We start from the raw sequence: 21,868 nt of genomic DNA on the forward strand, positions 1-21,868 counted from the left end.
TAGTTGTCCATACACAGAATCGCAAATAATTAAAAGCTACTCTTGTTTTTCAAGTTATTCACATATTTACTTATTTGTGTTCTTTAAGCAGGAAAAAAAAACTATATATAAAGAACTGACCACTTAAAAATGGATAAGAATCCTTTTTCGGATTCTCTTCTTGAAAGTTTTAGGGATCCTTATATTTTAGCCGTTCATCGTATATCGTGAGGGAAATTTTCGTTAGATACTGTTTGTATTTAATTTTAAATAAAAAATTCAAAATAATTTATGACCGCATAATGTACGATGAACCACTAAAATGTGATGATTCCTAAGATCTTCACAATTTGAATCCGGATGAGATTCAAATCCTTTAAAAATGATAGCATCTAACTCATTGTCATAGAGAACGATTGTTTGTGTCGTTTCCAACAAGTTCCCTATCCAAACACAAGTATTGTAGTAGCATGATTAGTGCTAAACATATAGATCGTTCATCAATAATGGTAAGTAAACAATTATTCTGTATTAAACCACTTCATAATCTAATCCGAATCATAGAGGCTGTTAGAATTAACCTGCAACGATAGACTAAACTTCTCATTTGAAATCCAAAATGTTGTTAAAAAGATAGAATTACCCTTTGGTTTCAATGTGTCAGAGGTAGGTTTACTTGAGAAGGGGTTTGAAGCTAGGTCAATTTCTATGGGTAAATAAATACAGTTTGTTCCATCAATTATTTAAATTATTTTTGGGAAGTCTGTGATGGTCAGAAACCGCCAGAGATAGCTAGGCTTTAAACTTACTTTGATAAAGAAATTTATTTAAATTGTTCGTCAACGAAGTAGAAGTGCAAGTCATAAACCATCTGTAATTTTGTACTGTATTTTAAGATAATTCTTAATTCATTACCTTCAATTATCGTTTTTTTTTTCTTTTTTGAAAACAATTTTTAAACTTTTATATATCAAATAACATCGGAACCAATGAAGGAAGAGGTGGGGTTTTACGGGAGGAGCAGTCGTACGAGTTATGCCTAGAGTTTGGGGGTATACGGACGGTTACGACAAAGCAGCATCAATCTACAAGCTCCCTCGTCTTTGCAATGAGTAAGACTACTATGTTGAGAGAAATGATAACGTGGCTCATCTTGTATTTTTACGATGTTTAATAATATTGATATGAAAATTAAGTTAATGACTCATTTTATATTTTTATGATATTTTATAATATTAACATAAAAATTAAATTAAACCTTGACTTAAAAGTCTATAGATAATCTTAATTTAAGAAAGTCTCCTTATTATTTTTCGAACATGGTATTGCTGCATCGCTAGAGTGCAGCTATACCCTGTTTGCCTAAACTATTACACAGGGACATGGTATTGCCACATCCATGTTTCAAGATTCCGGTAAGGCTCACTCTCCTTCGGATTCGGTGGGTTCAAAGTGATTTCCTGGGTGTTTTTTTTTTTTTTTTTTTTTTTTGCATTTTTGTTACTTTGGTGAATTAAGTTGTTAGATATAATTGTACTTGACTTGACTGGGACGCGAGGAAGAGAAGATGGATTTCATCGTTGCATGGAAAATTTCAGATTTTTTTATTTATAATAAAAACAATGTGCGGGTTTTATTAAAAAAAATAAAATAAAAGGAAACCAAGGAAAACGAATAAAAATATTGAAAATTGAATCGAATCTGCTTAGAATTTTTTTAAACAGTGGCTCAATTTGTCAACGGTTACTGTATTGTGAATCCCATCTTCGCCTTTTTGTTAGCAGTTTTTTTATTAATTCAGAAAATAGTACTAGATGTCACAATTTGACTAAAATCAGACCCAATGAAATCGAATCTACACCTAACAGTTTCTTTAATGCAAAAGTTTATACCTACGTGCTAAGATAAAAAAATCAACATATAATTGACACACTCCGACCTAAATCAAAGCATGCTGGGTATTATGTGATGGGGACGTAGCCATGTGCGCAATGTAAAAGTGACTGTGGTATGGAAATGTGAGAAATCAAAAACCAATTAACTAATGCACACAAGACAAGGAAATAAGTGCAAGAAGAAGTATTAGAGTGTAGATACACATAATCAAAGCGTAGGTACCAAGGTGCAGTCTAGCAGGCTAAATACTAATTATACAGGGTATAAAAGAAAACCCTACATTGATGGATGTCTATCAGAACCACCGTAGAGTCCTCGTGAACCACCAACACGCACTTCTATCTAGAACCTGGAGGGGTGCAAAACAGAAAACGTGAGTGGGCAAAAACAAAGCTTTTCAAAACCATTTCTCTTTCCAAAAGTAATAACCCCTCACCGTAAAACTAGTATAGTTTCTCAAAAAATAAAAATACATACGTATATAAAAATCACGCTCGAGAGCAGTGAAAATCAAATATATGTCATGTCAAGTGTCCCAGTATGAAAATAAGTAGCTAGGTGAAATAAATTAATGTAAAATGATATGTCAGCCGGAGTCATCTAACGTGACCTGTACGGCTGAACCTATATCTCATCAGCTATGCCTGCACACGAGTAGGAACAACCTATTGTGGTCTGTACGACATGGCTGGGTGCAAATAAGTACGCTTAACTGCTACGATCATGCGAAGGCTGTGCGAATAATCGCGGGTCACCTACGAGTCGGAACCACCGAATATGGTCTATATGATAGGGTTGTGCACCAAACTTGGATCTAAGATGAGCGTGCGGTGTTGGCGGTGAACATCATGTGAAGGACTGTGCCCTGGCCACGAGCGGGAGCACTAGCACCGCGGTGCAGGATAATGAGCTCTAAATGCATCTACGTATAACCACAAACAATGCATCCACTATCATCAATATATACTCACCTGAAACTTACCTGGGCGTCCCCAGCATCAAGCAACAATATCCATATCTATACTAATGCATACTCTAAAGCATAATGCAATTGAGATGGCATTTAAAATCATGACTCCATTTAAAACAAATTTCTGGGAAAACGCAAAGCATATATACGTATATATAGAAATCTAAAAACCCATTCACTGGTATGTAGCTGGATCGTAACCCCCAAGTCTCACCTGACTGCATTCGTCCTCTGGAAACGTCTCACCTATATGTGAAACCACTATTTTAACATTATTTCAAATACATAACCAAAACCGTCTTCTCATACATTGCTCAATTGGGGTGTTTGAACATACAATCATGGCCTACTCAACACCACGAGCATCCCCATATTTTTAGAATAATTTTCCAACGTCCTACACGCCCTCACGTGCCAGCCAAGGCACGACCACATTTGCCGGCCGCACGGACGAAATCTTTAACGTCGTTAGGGAATATTTTTTCTAAATAATAGAATATTTCGTTAACTTTACATGACGTCGTTAGTATATTTCGTCAAAGTTGACGGAATATTCCCCTTCCTTATCTGGTGGTTCGCCTAATTCTGGCGCTGATCGCCGATGCATTGCCGAAAATTGGAAAATTTTCAAATTTAAATATCTCACTCAAATCTCAACCAAATTTCACAAATTTTACATGGATTTGAAGCCCAACATGTTCTTATCACTTTGAAGTCCAAAACCGACGGAAAATAGTTGGAAAATCCTTTGATATTCTGGTCAAAACTGCAACTCAAGGAACTGACCTATCCCAATGTCCAAAACCTTCCAAAACTTCTCTATGATCTATGTGAAGTTGTTTTAAGACTCCTTGAGCCTTGAAACTCTGTGAAACGTCCACGATCACGATGAAGTAGCAGAGCACCTCGCCGGAGCTTGCGAGTTCTCGGGTTTTCGAGGTCTTTTCACAAAACTAAGGGTATGATTAGGTTCCTAACTTTGCAAGGAACTCGAAAGTGACCTCCATTAGTTCAATCTGTGCAAGATGAAGATGGGTGGGTGTGTGTGTGTACGGACTGTACGGACAAAGGAAAAATCGAGAGAAAGGGTGAGAGTATGTACGTGTGTGTAAGTGTGGTCTAGATTGGGCATAGATAAAAGGGATCTTAAGCCCTAATTGGGCTGCATGTTTAGGGCCAACAATTGACCCCAAAACAAACCTAAAATTCTAATTGGACCCAAGAAAGTAGGAGGTGTGGTGATTGGTCCATTTCCTTAGCCCAATTACACAATCGTTTATTCGTAACATTTTCGTTACGAACCCAACTCGGCCCTAAATCGCGTCAATGAAAAAAGAATAATTGAAGACTATATACATACATCCATGTCACAAGGCCCACGAGGACACAATAGTCATTTCCACGCACTCAAGGATCAAATATATATTAATTCGAGATAGGTCATCACAATAACAACTCGGGTAAATGAAACGCATTTTGAAGTTTGAAATTGGAGAAAACAGAAAAACCGAACTATTTGAAGTGAAAATGGGTTTAATGAAAAGGTAAAATGAGCTTTTGTTTTTTAATAAATAATGTAAGCATAAGGGACTTAGTTATAAATAGCCTTTCTATTTACAAAAACATTTCATGCAAGGGAAAAATGTTCGTACACACTTCCAGTTTAATCATGTCCATTATTTTCATTTGATTTATTCAATGCGACGACTATAAATAAAAAGAAATGTGTGAGAAGTTAAAAATAGTGTGCCACTTAGTACTATGGTCTAGTAATATTCATTTTCACTTGAAAGTAAAAGGTTTTAGGTTCGATTCTCGCCAAAGGTGAACTTGAACCACATTAGATGCATTTTGAAGTTTGAAATTGGAGAAAACAGAAAAACCGAACTATTTGAAGTGAAAATGGGTTTAATGAAAAGGTAAAATGAGTTTTTGTTTTTTAATAAATAATGTAAGCATAAGGGACTTAGTTATAAATAGCCTTTCTATTTACAAAAACATTTCATGCAAGGGAAAAATGTTCGTACACACTTCCAGTTTAATTATGTCCATTATTTTCATTTGATTTATTCAATGCGACGATTATAAATAAAAAGAAATGTGTGAGAAGTTAAAAATAGTGTGCCACTTAGTACTATGGTCTAGAAATATTCCTCTTCACTTGAAAGTAAAAGGTTTTAGGTTCGATTCTTGTCAAAGGTGAAGTTGAACCACATTAGTATGGATTACCTAGTGTGAGGTTTAGCTCACTCTCCCACCCCCTCAATATAGGTACTATCGATTGTGAAAAAAAAAAAAAAATGGTATGTGAAAATATTCAAATTCAGTTGGCACTGTGGTCTTTAGGCTTGTAAACCACTTAAAAACCTGTAGTGGATTTTTCATGATCGGTTTCTAAAGCCATTTTTCACGGGCTATCAAGATTTAACATAAAGATTTGGAAATAATAATTAGTCAGCCCAAAGACCCCAAAAGATTGAAATTTAAAAGTACTTGTGGTCACAAGTTTTGTACAGGAAATATGTTTACAACAATCCAACTCCCCTTGAATTGATTGACTGATATTGGGAACCATAAGAGCATTCGTCATGACACCCAAGGTTCCTTATTCGATATCGACAAGAAAGTTGCTCATGATCGTGTTTGGATTTCTCCACCGGTTAGCTTGAGGAGGCGGAATTAAATATCTTTAAATTGCGTAATCAACTTATGAGACACTAATTATCGGTATATGCTAATAGCGACTTCAGGTACAACAAAGTATGCAATGATATTTTGGGGATGCGGTTGAGCTAAGACACACAATTGAGCATTAATAATTTGATAATGAACTCATTCATGAGAGTCGTACCAAAGACTTTCTACTTATAAGTGCAGAAGAAGATCAGTAAATTGTAGTGCCAGTGTCCTTAAGTTTGTGTTGTTTGTTTGTTTTTATTTTATTTTTTATTTTTTATTTTCCATAACATTTGAGACCCCAAAGTTTGAGAAACTCCTCCATTGCAACCCACTTCAACCTACCCATTACTTGCATGTCCTTGGCAAACGGAAAAGTTGCTCCTTGTGACCGAAAGGTCACGGGTTTGAGCCCTAGAAACAACTTATTTGCAAAGCGAGAGTAATGCTGCATACGATAGACATTTCCCTCCTCGACCCTTGCAAAGCGGAGAACTTTTGTTGGCTTGAAGTTGCCATTTTTATAGCAAGTGCAGGGTTTTATATAAAAGACATCAACGTTTTTAATAATGGAACTATTCAATATAAACAATATTCGATTCAATTAGGGTTCCAAAGTTATACTACAGGTTGATTTTGTCCCCCGTGGTGCCTTAGCACGCATTGGGTGCAAGAAAACACTTTTTTTTTTTTTTTTAACAAGGCGTCATCTAATAATGAGCAACAGAGAGTTGTTATTGGTGCACTAAAAATGTCATCTCGTAGTCTTCCAATATTTTCCCTCAAGTTGTTACACAAGAGAAGTGCAAAATGGTCGTTTTAGAGACTACGCCAACTCGTTGATGTTTCAACTTAGGAATTTCTGGCTTATGAGAATGACGAAATGCACGTGCCAGGTTCCACCTCTGGGCATCAAATTTTTACAAAACCATCCAACTTTGCAGACACTGTAAAAAATCCATATGGGAGGAGTCAGGTGAGTCCAGAATCAATAGTTGGATTATGGGAATCCAAATAAATTATTGGCATGTTCATTTGGTTATCAATTATTAAGAGTTGTGTGGCCTCCAGCACAAGCACCATCATGAAAAGTGCTTTTTTCTCTCAGGTGCTTCTGCTCTTGCTAACTTCTAGATACAGTGTACAGATTTTAATGGAAATGAGTAAGAGCGACTCCAGTAGAAAGCACATTCTCCACAGAAGCTCAAAGATGAGAAGAGACAAACAAACAAAGACGCATGCACTTCTGGATTTGTAGGCATAGGCATGTGTGGTGAACATCATCATGATCACAACAAAGCCACTAAAGATACAATGAGTAGAAATATAAGTAGTAAATGTCATGCTCGTCTCGTATGATAATCATTTCGTTGTCATTTTTTAATTTTTATTTTCCTGTTAGAAATAAATGGAAAATAAGTGGGAGAGAATTCGGATGAAGAAGCGTAGTAGAGGGACGAAGGATGTAGAAATGAAAACTTGAAAGCGGAAACACGTAAAAAAATTTCGACGTTCTAGTTTTCGTTTTATGTACGATTTCATGTACATTCTTTCTACGCTCCTCCTATCGCTTTTCACCTTCTCTTATTCCTCCATCTCCACCAGAAAATGAGAACTAAAATTTAAACAAACAAAATGGTTATTAAACGGGTGTCTTTATTTCCAAAAGGAAATGTCAGTTGCCGACAGCATGGTTTTCAAGTAGTCATGGATGCAATCATAAGTACAAAGAAGTCAAATAACAATGAGGAGCCAGCAATCTAGATTTCTACATGATTCTGTAATGTGAAAAGAGAAATGCTAAGGAGACTCTGCCACCTCACATTTTTACGTCAATTCTCGTGCTAATATTAAAAAATATTGTGCAAAAAATACAGTGTGGCAGAAAGTCCATGGAGAGTATCACTTTTGAGAATCTCCTTAGCATTTCTCAAATGGCATAGGATTCCCATCCAACTTTTTAACAAAACATTCCCTCAAAATTTTCAAATTAGGTTATGATTAGGGCGATGCCTGCGTGGCATATACAATCATTTCTTCGGGCTTATAAGAAGCCCTGCCACACCAAACATCCCAAAATATTCCTATTCACTGTTAGCATGAGAATACAAACTCCCATTCATCTCCTCTTGGTGTGGCTCCTGCTTGCAGCTTCTCAATACGACTACTACAATATTCATGTTCAAGCTATTGAATCAGGTAAGACACTGTGGCTACGTTTGGTTCCTAGGATTGGATTAGATTAGATAACGCAGTAAATTCAAGGTTCGTTATTACAAGATGTTATTCTACCATTAGTGGACAAAGTTTGGAAGTTGGCCTCAATTTCTTCCGACAACGTAATTTGAAGTTAGTGAGTTATCTGATCTAATCCAATCCTAGGCACGAAAGGTCCCTATCTTCTTTCTTTCTAAATAATGTGAGAAAATGTAACAAACATTTGAACATGATTCATATCATTCTAAAGAAAATGCAAGGCAACCGAACAGATTGTACCTTGTTTCCTTCAAGATTTAATACATACTACCTTTCTTTGTTGCTGGCCGCAGTTCAGTACAAGCTCAATACTGCACAGCCCGGCTCAGGTTCAGGGTCGGCGGGGTCAAGAACCAGAAATGTTCTGCCTAGTAAGGTGTGTATATGATACAATTGGATTTATCATTAGCATTTACTCAATTTCAAGTAACTTTACCTTGACTCCTTTGCATCTTTGTTCAACATTACAAATCAGGTCAGTGGAAGGAAAGTCCATAAAACTCCATCAAGACCGAACCCAGTAGGGAATCATCGCCCACCATCGGAGCAATGAACATTCGACGCAATTGTAGTTAACTTAGCAAGTAGAACTAATTGGATTATTGTAGTTAATGTAGGCCTAAAGGGAGATCAGTGGTTTCATTGTAGGTCAAAAAAACCTCTCCTCTGAGGTATGTGCTTGTACAGAATTGGATTTAGAACATTTGAATTCTAGAAGCTTTTGTGGCATTTGTGCATGAACAAATATGTTAGTGTAGGAGTTCCATAATCTAAATCTTCTGTAGAGCTGCTAACGTCAGGAATTACTAAAAGGCAAGAAAAAAGGTTCACATATATCACTTACCCGGGCAATCTTTTAATCTACAAATGACAGACATTCAAAGGATAACATGTCATCCTAATGGCTCGGGTAAGTTGCAGAAGAATGAAAAAGGAAAATATGAAAACAGACCTGCTGCCGAAAGCTTCTAAATTTGGAAAAACCAGCTGCATTGATACACAAACTTACAACTTTACTTTGTTTTCCATAAACGAAAAGTAACAAATCTGAAAAGAAAGTACATTTTAGCACCCTGTGGAATGAAGAGACTAAGTAGATGAGAACTTTTTTTGGTCAATAGGAGATGAGAACCAATTAGCATGATTTTCATTATATCTCAAAAATAATGAGCCAGCATAAAGATGGCAATATGTTAACTACAATACACTTGGCTGAGATATGCAGGACTCACCGTGAATTACAAACTTAATCAGTATACAGTCATTTATACTGCACGCTTCCTTTTAGATCGCTTGCTTCTCCTTGGTCGAGGATCATTTGGAAGCTCTTTTCCAACTCTAGACGCGTACAGCTCTTCTAGAACCTCCTCACCCTGATAGAACCTCTGAATTAGTTCCAAATGCCAAACTTAAACTAGTTTTAAATACAACTAGACATCCTAATGTTCACTAATTGGATCACATTCATGTTTGCTCCTATGTTCACTAATTGGATCACATTCACGTTTGGTACTAGTTCAAAGTGTATAATGTTCAATACAACAACAAAGAAACCATTCCAACAGTAGATTTAACTAACTGATAAGATTATTATTTCATTTCTTTTATACATATAACTTATTAGAGCAAGTGCCATCTGAGTTTTATGATATACGGTGACAAGATAAACAAAATCCCATTTTCAGATAGTTGGGTGGGAATCAAACTCAGTGGGCTGCCTTGCATGTAGTACAGAAGAAGAAATCCATGGCAGACATGCACATTATCATGCATGTGTGAAGAAATAAGAGACTTCTGCACTCCGTGACTATTTGACTATAACTCAATGGCTACTTTGTACAAGTTCTTGCAACAGTAAATCAATTGACACACAAGTAGTGGAACCCATAAACTATCACCAAAAAGACAAAGTAGAAGTTATGGCTTATGATCATGCTGTAAAAGTCAACTTCAAGCCTCCAATATGCTTTTTAAAAGTAATTAGTTTCATTCAAAGGAATCATGGATGATTATTAGGTACTTTAACTGTAGCTGGGACTATTATCCAATGAAAACTTCTGCTTTGAAAAATGGATTAGCCAGGTGCCTCTATACACGCAACTACTATCTTCTTCAATAATCATTAAAATTATATGTAAAAAAGAAAAGTCATATTTTCATATTGTTCAGAAATAATGCTAAGGTTTCTTCTTTAGAAGACTACTTAACAAGTTAAATCTAATCATCACGCTAAATTTTGCATTTTACCTTGTCACTACTTTCTTCATCTGGACCATCTTCAGAATCAGAAGTCTGAACCTCTTCATTTGCTAATGCCGTGCTCAACTGTTTCTTTTTCTCCTCTTCTCTTAACTTCCTAAATCTGTTGATCACCAATTTTCTTTTGGTCAGAAACAAAATTTTACGAAAGATTTTATATAATTCTCCAAAGTATAACACCAACCTACTGCCAGCTTCTACTGGCTGAGAATCTGATCGCTTTGCACGTCCTGCTGTAATGATCCCACTTGCATTCTCATTCACAACAGGCTTTGCACCTCCTAATCTGCGTAGCCATACTTGTTGTGCTGTGCTGAGGACATTGTTTGTGAACCTGGAAACCACATAGTACAACTGATAAAGAATGAGCGTAAACGAGGTCAATTTGAATCATTTTTAAGAACTACACCAGCTAAAGCTTGCAAAGGAAAGTAAACATACTTTTTTTTATTCCTAATGCTAGATAGATTGTATTTTTGAGGAAAGTAATATCCTAGTGGATAGGGTGTGGGGTTTCTACCCATGCCTCCCTGGTTCGAAACTTCCCCATCCCCTGAACTAATGTAATAGTTTCAAACTCTCCCCCTTCCCCTTAATAATAGTATTTTGTTTTTTTAATAAAGGAAAGCAATATAATATTCATTAACATGATAGTGGTGGCAACCAGAGAGAGAATAATAATTACAAATTAAAAATGAAAATGAAGTGGATGGATAAGATTTTACAGTATGATATAGATGCGCTACTGACTGTACCAACAAAATTTGACAGTGTAACTGTAGAAACTCATTAATAGTAAGCTGTCCCCCTTAACCAAAAAATGCAAAAACCATGGACCTTATATAAAATAAAATAAAGAAATAGCTTAAGACATCTAAGGCCAAATCAACAAAATGTTAAAGCCCTTGTCAGAAGGAATAAGAGCTCTAAGACATTAAAGGGAAGGAGTGCGTTCATGTTCCTTAACAGGTGCCTTTAGGGAAGTCCCATGCAAAATTCAGGCAGTAATTTGTGTATTAGCATACAACATACATGAAAGAGGATATGCAGAGTAAATTTGTTAATGAAAAACTAACCAGTAAATTGACAATCCTGAAGGAACGGACAAGGAGAAGTAACCAATCATGAGGGGAAGAAACTTGAATACAAGAAGAGTGTTCTTTTGAGCTGGATCATCAGTCTGCCAAAGAAAGAGTTAAGGTTACAAACAGGAAAATAAAAATCTTTTAGTCTAGATAACCGCACACCAGAATGGCCCATAATTTAATCCCGCAACCATACAAATTGTTTCGTAGCAAAAGGAAACAGGAATCAAAATGAATAGAGAAACCAATGTAAATGCAGACACACAAATCTATACCTGTGGAGGCTTCATGATCTCCATTGAAACATACTGAGAAGCAACAAGGAGGACAGGCAAAACAAGGTATGCTGCAGTGTCAGACCAGCCCAACGGTGGATGTCCATCCTGTGTCATAAATTATATTTTGTAATAACCATTTGAATTCACATGAAAGTAACTTGGACTCAGTAATAATATGATACAACTATTCGATCTGTACAATTCAAACTTTAACACATTTAACCGTATACTTTACCAATTGTTAGACACTGCTAAGACAACAATTGGTTTACTGCTTCCACAATTAAGGTGGACTAAGCTTAGCAGTATACCAATTGCTAGCTTCATAATGCATGAAATCACAAAATATCTTACCACAAAGGGAAACAGCCACGAAATGCCAGAACCACTTTGTCGAGCAGCAATTGTTGTTGGGCCACCCAAAGAGGGGATCCAAAAGAAACCTTCTGTCAACAATCCCTTTGAATGAACAAAAAATTGCAAATATCAGCACTATTGTTTTTTAATTTTTAATGATAATAGTTATCTCACCACTGAAATTTTGGTGGCAACCAACTAATCACCTCATTTGCCACATTTGAAAGAGCTTGATATAGACCTATCCAAACCGGTATTGTGGCCAAAGTTGGTAAACACCCTACATTCAAAATTTGGCTCAAGGTGACACCAGAATACGATCAAGAGATGAAATTAAATTCAACACAACAGCTCAACGTGATATCGCAAAACATGGAAATTTTTAAAATTTAAAAGTTAGACAGAAACAGAAATTGGTTCCATTAGTAAACTTAGATATCTCAAGATGAACCAACACGGCGAACAGTTGTGTTTCATTTCTCATTACTGAACCTAACAGCTCATCAAATTCATGTAAGAATATGCAAATTAAGTCAGATTACAACTCATATTGAAGGTGTTTCACATTCAAATAAAGCAGTAATTGATCAATCTGGCACGCACGCAGGCATACATAAGTGAACTTTATAGTGATAAATTAAACTGGTTACCGGCCAATGGATTAACCCCTGCCTGCCGATACAGCCGTGATGTCTCAAGTTGTATTCTTTCCTACATAGCGAAAAACCATAGCTACAAATTAGTTACCACTGCAAAAAGAGGCAGGCAAACATTTAACCGAACCCATTTCGGCAATTACTCCGACTCAACAGTTAAAGAAAACCCATGTCAACAAAAGCAAAGCCTCACCGTATTGCCCTCGTATCTCTTTTGTATGGCTTTAAGTTTTGGTTGAAGGTTTTGCATCGCTAACGTCGATTCCACCTGCATATTACAAATATTAAACCAAAAAATTCAAAAATTTTGAAATTTTTTTTTTAAAAGAATTAAACAAATTATCAATAAACAAACACCGAACCTGTTGTTTTGTGAGCGGCAATGTGGCAAGTTTAACGATAATTGTAAGCAGTATAATGGCAAAGCCGTATGCATACGGCACGTGCACGGTCTCAAGTCCGCCTTTCAGAATCTATCAAAATTCAGCAAATAATCTCCGAAATTTCATTCATTTTCTCAGAAATTTACAAAATTTATGAAATCCAAACTACCTTAAGCACGAACTCCATGGCGTCGGAGATGAAGCCGAACCACCCGCCGTTCTTCTGAGCGGCGGCGTCGGTGGAGCTCGGGTCGACGGCGACGGCGGCGTCTGCAATCGTGTAAAGAAGTCCCTCGGCGCGGCTCAAAAGCGAGGCGACGTCGACGGGCGAGTGGTCGAAAGGGTTTATCGGAGGAACGGAGTCGTGGAGGCTGAGCCTGATTCTGGTGGTGGCGAGTCCACTGCTGCGGTAGGGGAGGGCGTAGGACCCACGGCGGGAGACGGACGGCAGAGATGCGCCGACGAAGGGCGTGGATGAGATGAGAGTCTTTGCCATGAGAGGAGTTTGAGAGTGGGTCCCAGACTCTCTCAGTGGTTCACGTGAGAGTACAGCAACTGGAAGGGAAGATGATGAGGAGATATTGTTTTTCCGGATTATACGTACTTTTTTTTTTTTCTTTTGACAAGAGTCGTTAATTTTGGCGCGGGGAATTATGAGAGGTTGTCACGGGAGCCAATGGGAAGCGAGCACGTGGTGTGAGGAGGGGTTGTTTCGTCAATTTGGCATATTGAATTGCGTGGTTAATCACCCCTCGTGTGTTTTTAAAGCACTCTTTCTCCGCTCGACGTTGTTACACGTGACTTTAATAACTTTCAAAGAAGCTTTAAACACAAATGAAGTTATTTTCCATCATTTACTTTGGGGAGAGATCTTCCACAAAAGCCATCAAATTAAGTGATTTGAACTCTTGAAATTTGATCTAACGGTTAAAAACAGGAGCTTCCTTGAAAAGTTATAATAACTTTACTGTTTGATCAAATTTAAAAGGTACATACCACTTGATTGACTATTTTTATTAGGGTAATGCTACGAAGATCAAATTTCTAAACATAAATAAAATGATATGGACGTTAATGATATGATTATTACTTAAGTGTTAATTAACGTAGTTATTTGCTATTGATGACACGTCCTTTGATTTTCAAATTTGGTTTAAAAATATGTATCCCTAGCATTATCCTTTTCATTGTGCAAAAATTTACAACTTTAACGGTTTTATGTAGTTAAGAGTAAGGCTATAAAAGTAGTTCAGTGATCAAACTTTAGTTATAGTTTATTGGCCTAATTATTTTGTTAGAGAATGTTAGTTACCTTCCCCATTTACCTTTTCTTATCTATCTTTCTCATTTCTCACTTGACACATGAATTCCACTAACGCATTCAACTACATAGGTAATGCTTTAAAATCATAAGTTGTGAATTTGCACCTTTATCCTTAGACCAACTCCAAGGGCGAGACACATACCCAGATATTTGGGTTTATACCCAGAAAATGCAATCTAATGAAGAGACATAAACCCAAAAAGTTTGGCTTGGACGCAAACTAAACCCAAAGTCGAGTTTCTATGTGGCTGACCCAAATTTTTTGGGGCCCACCTGTTTTTAAAGTGCAACGCCGATGATGTTTAACGTGGCCGACAGCTGGGCACCAACGGGTAGGGGTATCCAGCAGCAAGACGTTAACATTTTAGGGGCCTAAATGACCATTAGTTCATGTTTTTTTATTTTTTTCAAATCCAACAGTAAAAATCAACGACTGAAATTTAAATCCAATAGTAAAAATAATAACATGCATTTTTTAAAAACATATCCAATAAATTAGTTGAGTAGTTGGTTGATGTTATTTGTTTAGTTTTGAAACTTTCCCTTATCATACACTAAAAATTTATCGACACCTTCGACGCCGACTCAAAGAAAAACCACCACCATCACTTTGACTAAGAACAAACGGAAAAATAGGAAGAAGCAAATCGGTTCGATAGGCTTATCATTGGGTCTGCTGGCGCCGTACAGAAAGATCCGGAGGGGATTTGGACCCAAGCCACCACTATAAAATTTGAACAAAATCTCCAAAACTCAATTAAAATAAATTAAAACTCGGAATTGCATTAGATATGAGTTAAGTTTATTTAATTAATATTTTAACGTCAAGAAAGTTGAGAAAAGGTACAAAAACCCTAGACGATCCATGAGTTAACACTAAAAAAACCCTACAATTACATCCCAATAACAAAACCTTAATTAACTCACTTAAAATTCCCAATCACAACAGGCTTGCCCTATCCAGAGAAAAAATCATAGAAAGGCTGCTGGTCACCAACAATCTGATCAGCACTAGAGCCAATTAGAGCAGCAGAGGAACAGTCAGCATCGTTAACAGTAGAAGGGTAGTTTTGATCTTCTCTTCCTTGCTGCAAAATGCCAGTGGGTTGCAAGGGAAAAAGCGGCAGTGTTTGTTGGTCGCATTTGCTGATAAGTTTGCTCGTGGCATCGTTGACCATATCGCTGCCTCCACTAGTATTATATCCATTGTGTGGATGCATGGGTTCATAACCAGCGCCACCAGTAGTGCAGGTGCTTCTTCGCTTTTCCAATTTCTCGGCCCTTGGTCTCCTCTTGACTACATTAGGAACACCAGGGAGAGGCACCTTATTGGGATATGGAGACTGCGGATAGAACCCTAGCTCACTATGAACTGGTACGTAGTATGGGCTGCACATTACTGAAATGAAAACACCAAGTTATTAATTTGGTCAAATAATCAAACTATTGCATACAAAATGAGAAACCAAAGATTGAAACTTTAAGAGCTATGATGGGAATCAACAACTTAAAGTGGATTAACCCAAAAGGTTATTCTATCATAAAATAGTAATGCTAGGGAGACAAACTATTTAGACTGAATTTTGTAAATTATATAACGTGGTTGTTGATAATTGGATTATTACTTAAATATTGATTAACTTGCTTATTTGTTTATGATGACACATCATATAGTTTGCAAATTTGGTCAAAAAATGGGTCTTTCTAGCATTGCTCATCAGACAAAGTAACAGTTTGTACAAAATGTCATATATTATTCGTGATGACTATATAAAGCAAGCAAAAGTTAAAAACACCAACTGTGATCAGCATAAGGAGAAAATAAAACACAGCTTAAATAACTAAATTTGGAAAGAAAAATAAAAAGAAATTTGGAAACAGCCATATATAGCACTACAACCACTGCGATAGAGTTTAAGAACATTTAACCAAACACCCAGGTCGCGTGCATAAAGAAAATGTATACTCTCTCACATTCAATACTCACATGTCAGTCATGTTCGATCTCCCTAAACTATAAGATGAAATATATATTCAACACTTTCATATTCATTCTCTCACGTGGTATTCACGTGACAAATTTTGAAGTATGAGGTCATGTGAAACCAGATCAATACGTTCATAGTATTCAATGTGTTTATATATTTTGTATACGGAATTGTTATTGGCACTTTAAAAATCTCATTTTCACTTATAAAGAGTGTAGAATGTGATTTGTGGAGTACTAATAACATTTCCTTTTGTATAAGCTATATATAATGAACCCATTGTGTGTAAGAGTTTCATCTAAAAAATTCAGAACAATATGCTCATAACAGTCCATCTAAAAATTCCAGAACAATATATTCATAAATCTAATGAATCTTGAAATATAAAATATAAAATAAAATTACCATTTGGGCAAGGAGGATTCAAATCATAAGGAGGAAGAAAAATTGGCTGAGTTGTCCTTCTATGTAACAAGCGATTATAAGCTATGCTCTCTTGCTTCTGCTTCTGCCTTTGCCTTGCCTTGTGATTCTGAAACCAGTAAAAAACATTCTTCCCCTCGATGTGACCAAAAGCCTTCAGCCTACTCGTTATCTGCTGTATTTGCTCAGCACTTGGCGTCCTCACTCCTTGCTTGTAAAAATTCTCAAGCATATCAATCTGCTCCTTTGTTGGGTTCCATCGGGATGTACTCCCGCTGTCCCCGGCACGCCCAGAACCCGCCTGCACATGCCGCTGGTCCAGTAGGACTGCACTGTGATGGTGATCACCCTCCATTTTTTTGTCTTTGTTTTTCCAGGGTTTAGGGGTTTATGAAGAGAGAGAGAGAGAGAGAGAGAGAGAGAGAGAGAGAAAGAAGAGATGGAGTTGGAGAGACGACAATAGGGTTATTACCTTTTGCATGGGATTATTTTTTATAGAGGGCCTCAGATAGTCAAACATAAACGACAAAGGGGGAGAGAGAGAGAGAGAGAGAGAGAGAGAGAGAGAGAGAGAGAGAGAGAGATTGACATGCGTATTGTTTTTGGTGCTGAATATCTCTGAAAACATAGCGGGTAGCGGCTGATTTGAGAGAGTAATTAAGTAAATGAGGGGATTGGCGTTTTCCTTTGTGTTTGCTCGAAAACACAGTGGGAGTGGCGAAATGACAATTTGGCCCGTGCACTCTTTTTTGCTAGGTTCTAGGAAATTAGTTGGCATTTTGTTGTTCCTTAATGTTGCTATCTCGGGAATGAAAGGAGGACAACTAGGGTAGGAAAACGAAGGGAAGGATGGGTATAAATGTCATTGGGTTAGAAAAAAGACAGCCGGTTGGGCTGTAAGGTGTAGGCAAGGGCTAGGCTTTGGGAATTGAAGTGGGAACAGATAGGTGCAGAGAGAGAGAGATGAAGTTGAATCGTTTAGGGTTTTGGGGTTGAGGGCAGTGGTGACTGTGTATTTTGGTGTGTGGTGGGAGTTGGGAGTGGTGTTTTATGATTCAGGTTTGGTGTGGTTTCGTAGTGCCCAATAGACCATTTCCACTGGTTAATCAGGTTTACTGATTTGCATGAATGACTATATTTTGCCGAAAACCCGTTTTGGTTTCAGTATTACTACTCTGTAAGAGAATATGTGGTAAGTACCAATAATTAACATATCAATTTATGAAAAGTTATGCATCCCTATAAGTATCTTGTTATTTTTCAATATGTATGAAAGAAAATTTTGGAAAGCAAGGCAGTAATGTGGTGGTCAGTTACAATCGAGTAAATTGAATTTTACATTAGTTAGTAATTGATTACGAATTATTTCAAATTTTAATTATTAGAAATTGCTCACCTGAGGACTAATGGTCATAATCAATTAACTTTTCAGTATAATTTCTTAAAAGTTACTGGTCTTCAGGTGAGCAATTACTAATACAAATATTCCCACAACATAGTCACGCACCATCTTGATTTAATTTTGCGATGAGACTCATGTTGTGAATCACTAATGTATATGTAGATAGACAACTAAATCATGATCATAATTAGTATAATATTAGCCCACATTTTAATCAATTAATTTCGTTCAGTATTAATTGATTTTAATAGTTTAATTGTTGGATGAGGCCGGCAAGCTTTCACTATCACGTTTTTTTATCAAATGCTACATTATTATGATCGCACTAAGAACTGAAAAGTTTCAAAGACGGCTTTTTTTCTCTTCCAATCTTTTCAAGATGATTTTCTAACCCTTCATGACTCATAATCATTACTATTATATTTATTTAAGAATGTACGCTAGTCAATGTGAATACTCTCTTTAATCTTTGTACCAAACCCACTAACCTTCTCTTAATGACATAATCTTTTTTTCTTGGCAATAAGCACTATCTGTTAATCACTACTAAACAAATTATGAGAGAAACACCATGTTCATGCGCCATAAATCCATGCAAATTGTAGGCGCACAAACAAAGTCAGAGACTCACAAACATAATACCAATTAACAAAAGGCCAATCGATGGGAAGGAAGAGGGGCGATCGAGGATAATATAGGTAGGTGTGGTGCATGCTAACCCTAGATAATGCATGCGTGATAAAAGGGTTTTGTGCTGACTATCATGCAATACATTTCAGACAATTTATTGTTTTAAATTAATTAATAATTTGTATTAGTTATTTGTAAACGTTAAACGTTGCGTGTAATATACATCACCTTCCACAGTCCAACCTATCCAGCATTCTGCATATTGCTTCGTATATTTGCACCAGCATCGAATACGATGCAGCTTTTTCTAGCAGACTTGAGAGATTTTTAGTGTACGAAAACAGTGTTTTTTTAAGTGTAATAATAAAAGTGATTGGGTACTTGAAAAAACATTTTCACCATATATATGATGATATTTGGTGCATTGGGTCGTATTCCCAGTAAACTAAAATTTTTTTGCACGGACTCTTTTGTTATCTTTCTTCTCTAGGGTTTTAGGTTTAGCTTTAGGCCAGGATACTTTCCCATTACATCTCTCAGTCTGCATGCGACAATGGTCCCTTTAACCTTGTCTATTTGGCCTGGTTTCTTTTAGCAAATTTTGGCGTAACATTCAACAAATTTTGATCCGATTCTCCTGCACTGAATGGGTCTAATCTCGAGAAGATAATGGGAAGAAATAGGTAAATGATAGTGAAAACCTAAGGGCCCGTTCGTTTGGCATCCCCTTTAAAAATTGCACTTCAAAACTTAACTCTTCTTGAAAACAAGGAGTTTTGAATTACAATTATATATAACATCCAAAAACTTATTTGGCATAAAGAATTTAAAAACTTTTTTCCACCTATTTTTTAGGGAAATTATATTCACACACCCCAAATTATTTCTTCCACATCCTTTTAAAATTTTAATATTTTTCTATCAAGTGTTAGTGGTGTGTAGAAAATATTAAAAAAATTAAAAAGGTGTGGGAGAAGTAATTTAGAATGTGTGAATATAATCTCTCATTTTTTATCTTAGAAAATTCACTTAAGAGACTGAAAATATGTTACGATTGAGGACCCTAAAGGGTAAGCCTATCAACGACCAGGACGACGACAACAACATGAACCCGGTTAAGCTCCAAATCCGACCCAACACCCGATCCCCTCCAAGCACAACACCATATCGAGTCTCTCACCGCATCAATACCAGATTTTCGTTTCTAGTTCGATCACACCTTCTTTGACAGTGCAAAGTTTGAATCGGCGACGGCGTCAACGAGGTTATCTCAGCATATGCGGCAGAACTGGAATAAGAAACCAATTGTTTGGAACTAATGGTCAAGTGCGTACATATTTACATGAGAAACCAATTGCTTCGAACTAATGATCATCACATTTAACCATAATAAAAACTTACATAGAACAGTTTTGTGGATACTTTATGTCTAGCTCTCATCATGTATGTGACTAAGAAACAGATGTATACCGTTCCTTAACAGTTTTTGTTCTAACAGGTTTAGCCACATTTTTCAAGCAAACGTTTTATACCTTATCAAATGGATGGCAATTAACATTAAATCTTCATTTAAGCGACTCAAGTGATGGCAGAAACATTTGATGACATTCCTTTGCCAGGTCCCTCATATGTTGAGCCTGGACATTGAGGGAACAGTCCACGTCGTATAGGTATAGGTCTACATATTAATCCCACTCAACTCTATTAATTTCGATTTGCAAAATGGATAGGGATCCCAGTTTGTTGAAATAGCCCCAATATATAAGGACTCTGACATCTTCTACTACGTTCAAACCCTAAAATTTTATGAAAATGGTCTTGTTCACACTCTTCACTTAGATTTTGCCCTATGTCGGCAAAGTGTAAATAACGTTCGCCACAATAAGCAATATTATTAATTTGTACGCATTCAACTGCAGATCAAGTGCAAAATGTTTTTAGGATAAGAGAGGTTTATCTCTAGAACACAGGACAATACGTCATATGTTATTATATAACTGGAGTAAAGTTTCTTTTTTCCAAGTATCTCTCTACTCGATAGCGACATATGTATCCGTGTTTCATACACACTAAAAAAATCTCTCCTAAAATAATGCTTGTTTCTCTCACTTTGAAAATACGAAGCAACAAGCTAGCTTCCGAGTCCTTGTAACTTGTCAGTCTTGTAGCAAAATTACCAAATAGACATTGGGCAATTGTTGGATCCATGTATCTGTGAGTAAGACCGCATTATATTTTGTTAGATACAATCGCGTTATTCACGTACGTCCCAAAAAAATGTTACTTCTTGCCAAATACAACTTCATATTAGAATTTGTATATTCCTATTTAAGAACATACATTGAGGGGCCCTATAGAATATCTCTATTTTTAAGCAATTTGTTCACTTTTTGAAATTTGATATTCTAAGAATCCTTATCTGTTGAGGTATTGTATGTTCCAAATTTTGTAACTTGGCCATGTATTACTAATGAGTTTGATTGCTTTGTATGTTAAAAAATCGGCTTTTTAGTCACAATGGTATCTGAGATTTGCATAACTCTTCACTTTGGTCCCTGAGATTTGAAATTTATAGAACTGGTCCACGAGTTTGTCTACCATCAATCATTTTGGTCTTTTCGTGAAAATTTCGGTTAAATAAGGACCAAAACGATTGTTGGTAGACAAACTTATGGACCACTTTTATCAATTTCAAATCTTAAGAATCAAAAGGAGGAGTTATGTCAATCATATATACCATTTTAACTAAAAAATCTAAAAACCATATAATGAAATCTTCAATAGTTAAAAAACACTCTAACAATCAATCATACGAAATTTGAACATAGACCTCTTACTTAAATAAAAATAATATCTACTAGTGTATGTAAAATTCATCCGTATTATCAATAAACACGTCCAAATATCGTTGTCGGCAAAAATTGTCTAGGTGGCCAACGTGGATCATTCAGAATTGGATCGGATGTAGGCAACTTGATTTGATGATGGGGCAAATCACAAAGGGTTTCGATTTGACCTCTCATTAATTAATCATCAATGACCCAAATAAATGGGCCCGCGTAGGTCCATTTTAATTTGATTACCAAAGGGTATCCGCCAGCCCAAGCTTTGCTTGACCTGCCATGCAGTTGTTTTGAACCTCTCCACGTAAATTAGAGGAGTTTATGTCATGCCAATACAAATATACAAAAACCTACACCCTGCCTTCGTTATTTATTTCAAAAAATTTGCATGATAACTATTTTAACGTGTTAGTAATTCCGTAGAGAAAAATATAATCACATACTTTTAATCGAATCCATGACA

At 36.4% G+C, this 21,868-nt stretch overlaps 2 protein-coding genes and 1 long non-coding RNA gene across 5 annotated transcripts; 1 reads left to right on the forward strand and 2 right to left on the reverse strand.

Annotated features, from left to right (window-relative positions):
- The first annotated feature begins 6,517 nt into the window (after positions 1 to 6,517).
- LOC137742118 (uncharacterized) lies at positions 6,518 to 8,401 on the forward strand. Its single transcript, XR_011069360.1, has 3 exons — positions 6,518 to 7,720; positions 8,071 to 8,153; positions 8,253 to 8,401. It is a non-coding gene; the product is annotated as an uncharacterized lncRNA (long non-coding RNA).
- A 153-nt stretch (positions 8,402 to 8,554) lies between these two features.
- On the reverse strand, positions 8,555 to 13,392 carry LOC137742117 (inner membrane protein PPF-1, chloroplastic-like). 3 transcript variants are annotated; one of them, XM_068481874.1, is made up of 12 exons: positions 12,965 to 13,392; positions 12,775 to 12,885; positions 12,606 to 12,680; positions 12,407 to 12,467; positions 11,963 to 12,036; positions 11,754 to 11,858; positions 11,397 to 11,504; positions 11,113 to 11,216; positions 10,221 to 10,370; positions 10,025 to 10,139; positions 9,010 to 9,150; positions 8,555 to 8,764 (listed from the first exon to the last, which is right to left on the reverse strand). In XM_068481874.1, the coding sequence occupies exons 1-11, from the start codon at positions 13,289 to 13,291 to the stop codon at positions 9,043 to 9,045; spliced, it is 1,338 nt and encodes a 445-aa protein (XP_068337975.1). In that variant the 5' UTR covers positions 13,292 to 13,392; the 3' UTR covers positions 8,555 to 8,764; positions 9,010 to 9,042. The 3 variants fall into 3 exon arrangements, with proteins under 3 accessions (XP_068337975.1, XP_068337974.1, XP_068337973.1); XM_068481873.1 differs by having other exon boundaries at positions 8,555 to 8,824; XM_068481872.1 differs by lacking the exon at positions 8,555 to 8,764 and having other exon boundaries at positions 8,903 to 9,150.
- Positions 13,393 to 15,075: 1,683 nt separating this feature from the next.
- Positions 15,076 to 16,885, reverse strand: LOC137743109 (WUSCHEL-related homeobox 2). The gene is made up of 2 exons (XM_068483015.1): positions 16,513 to 16,885; positions 15,076 to 15,518 (listed from the first exon to the last, which is right to left on the reverse strand). Exons 1-2 carry the CDS (start codon positions 16,883 to 16,885, stop codon positions 15,076 to 15,078), a joined length of 816 nt encoding a protein of 271 aa, XP_068339116.1.
- Positions 16,886 to 21,868: the final 4,983 nt, after the last annotated feature.

This window comes from Pyrus communis, chromosome 8 (genome assembly GCF_963583255.1).
Source record: "Pyrus communis chromosome 8, drPyrComm1.1, whole genome shotgun sequence".
NCBI lineage: Eukaryota > Viridiplantae > Streptophyta > Magnoliopsida > Rosales > Rosaceae > Pyrus > Pyrus communis.

Coding starts and splice junctions, on each gene's coding strand:
- LOC137743109 (XM_068483015.1), bottom strand. CDS start 16,885: ATGGAGGGTGATCACCATCACAGTGCAGTCCTACTGGACCAGCGGCAT. Junction 15,519..16,512: donor GAATCCTCCTTGCCCAAATG/GTAATTTTATTT, acceptor TTTTCATTTCAG/TAATGTGCAGCCCATACTAC.
- LOC137742117 (XM_068481874.1), bottom strand. CDS start 13,291: ATGGCAAAGACTCTCATCTCATCCACGCCCTTCGTCGGCGCATCTCTG. Junction 12,886..12,964: donor CCATGGAGTTCGTGCTTAAG/GTAGTTTGGATT, acceptor GAATTTTGATAG/ATTCTGAAAGGCGGACTTGA. Junction 11,859..11,962: donor TTTCAAATGTGGCAAATGAG/GTGATTAGTTGG, acceptor GTTCATTCAAAG/GGATTGTTGACAGAAGGTTT.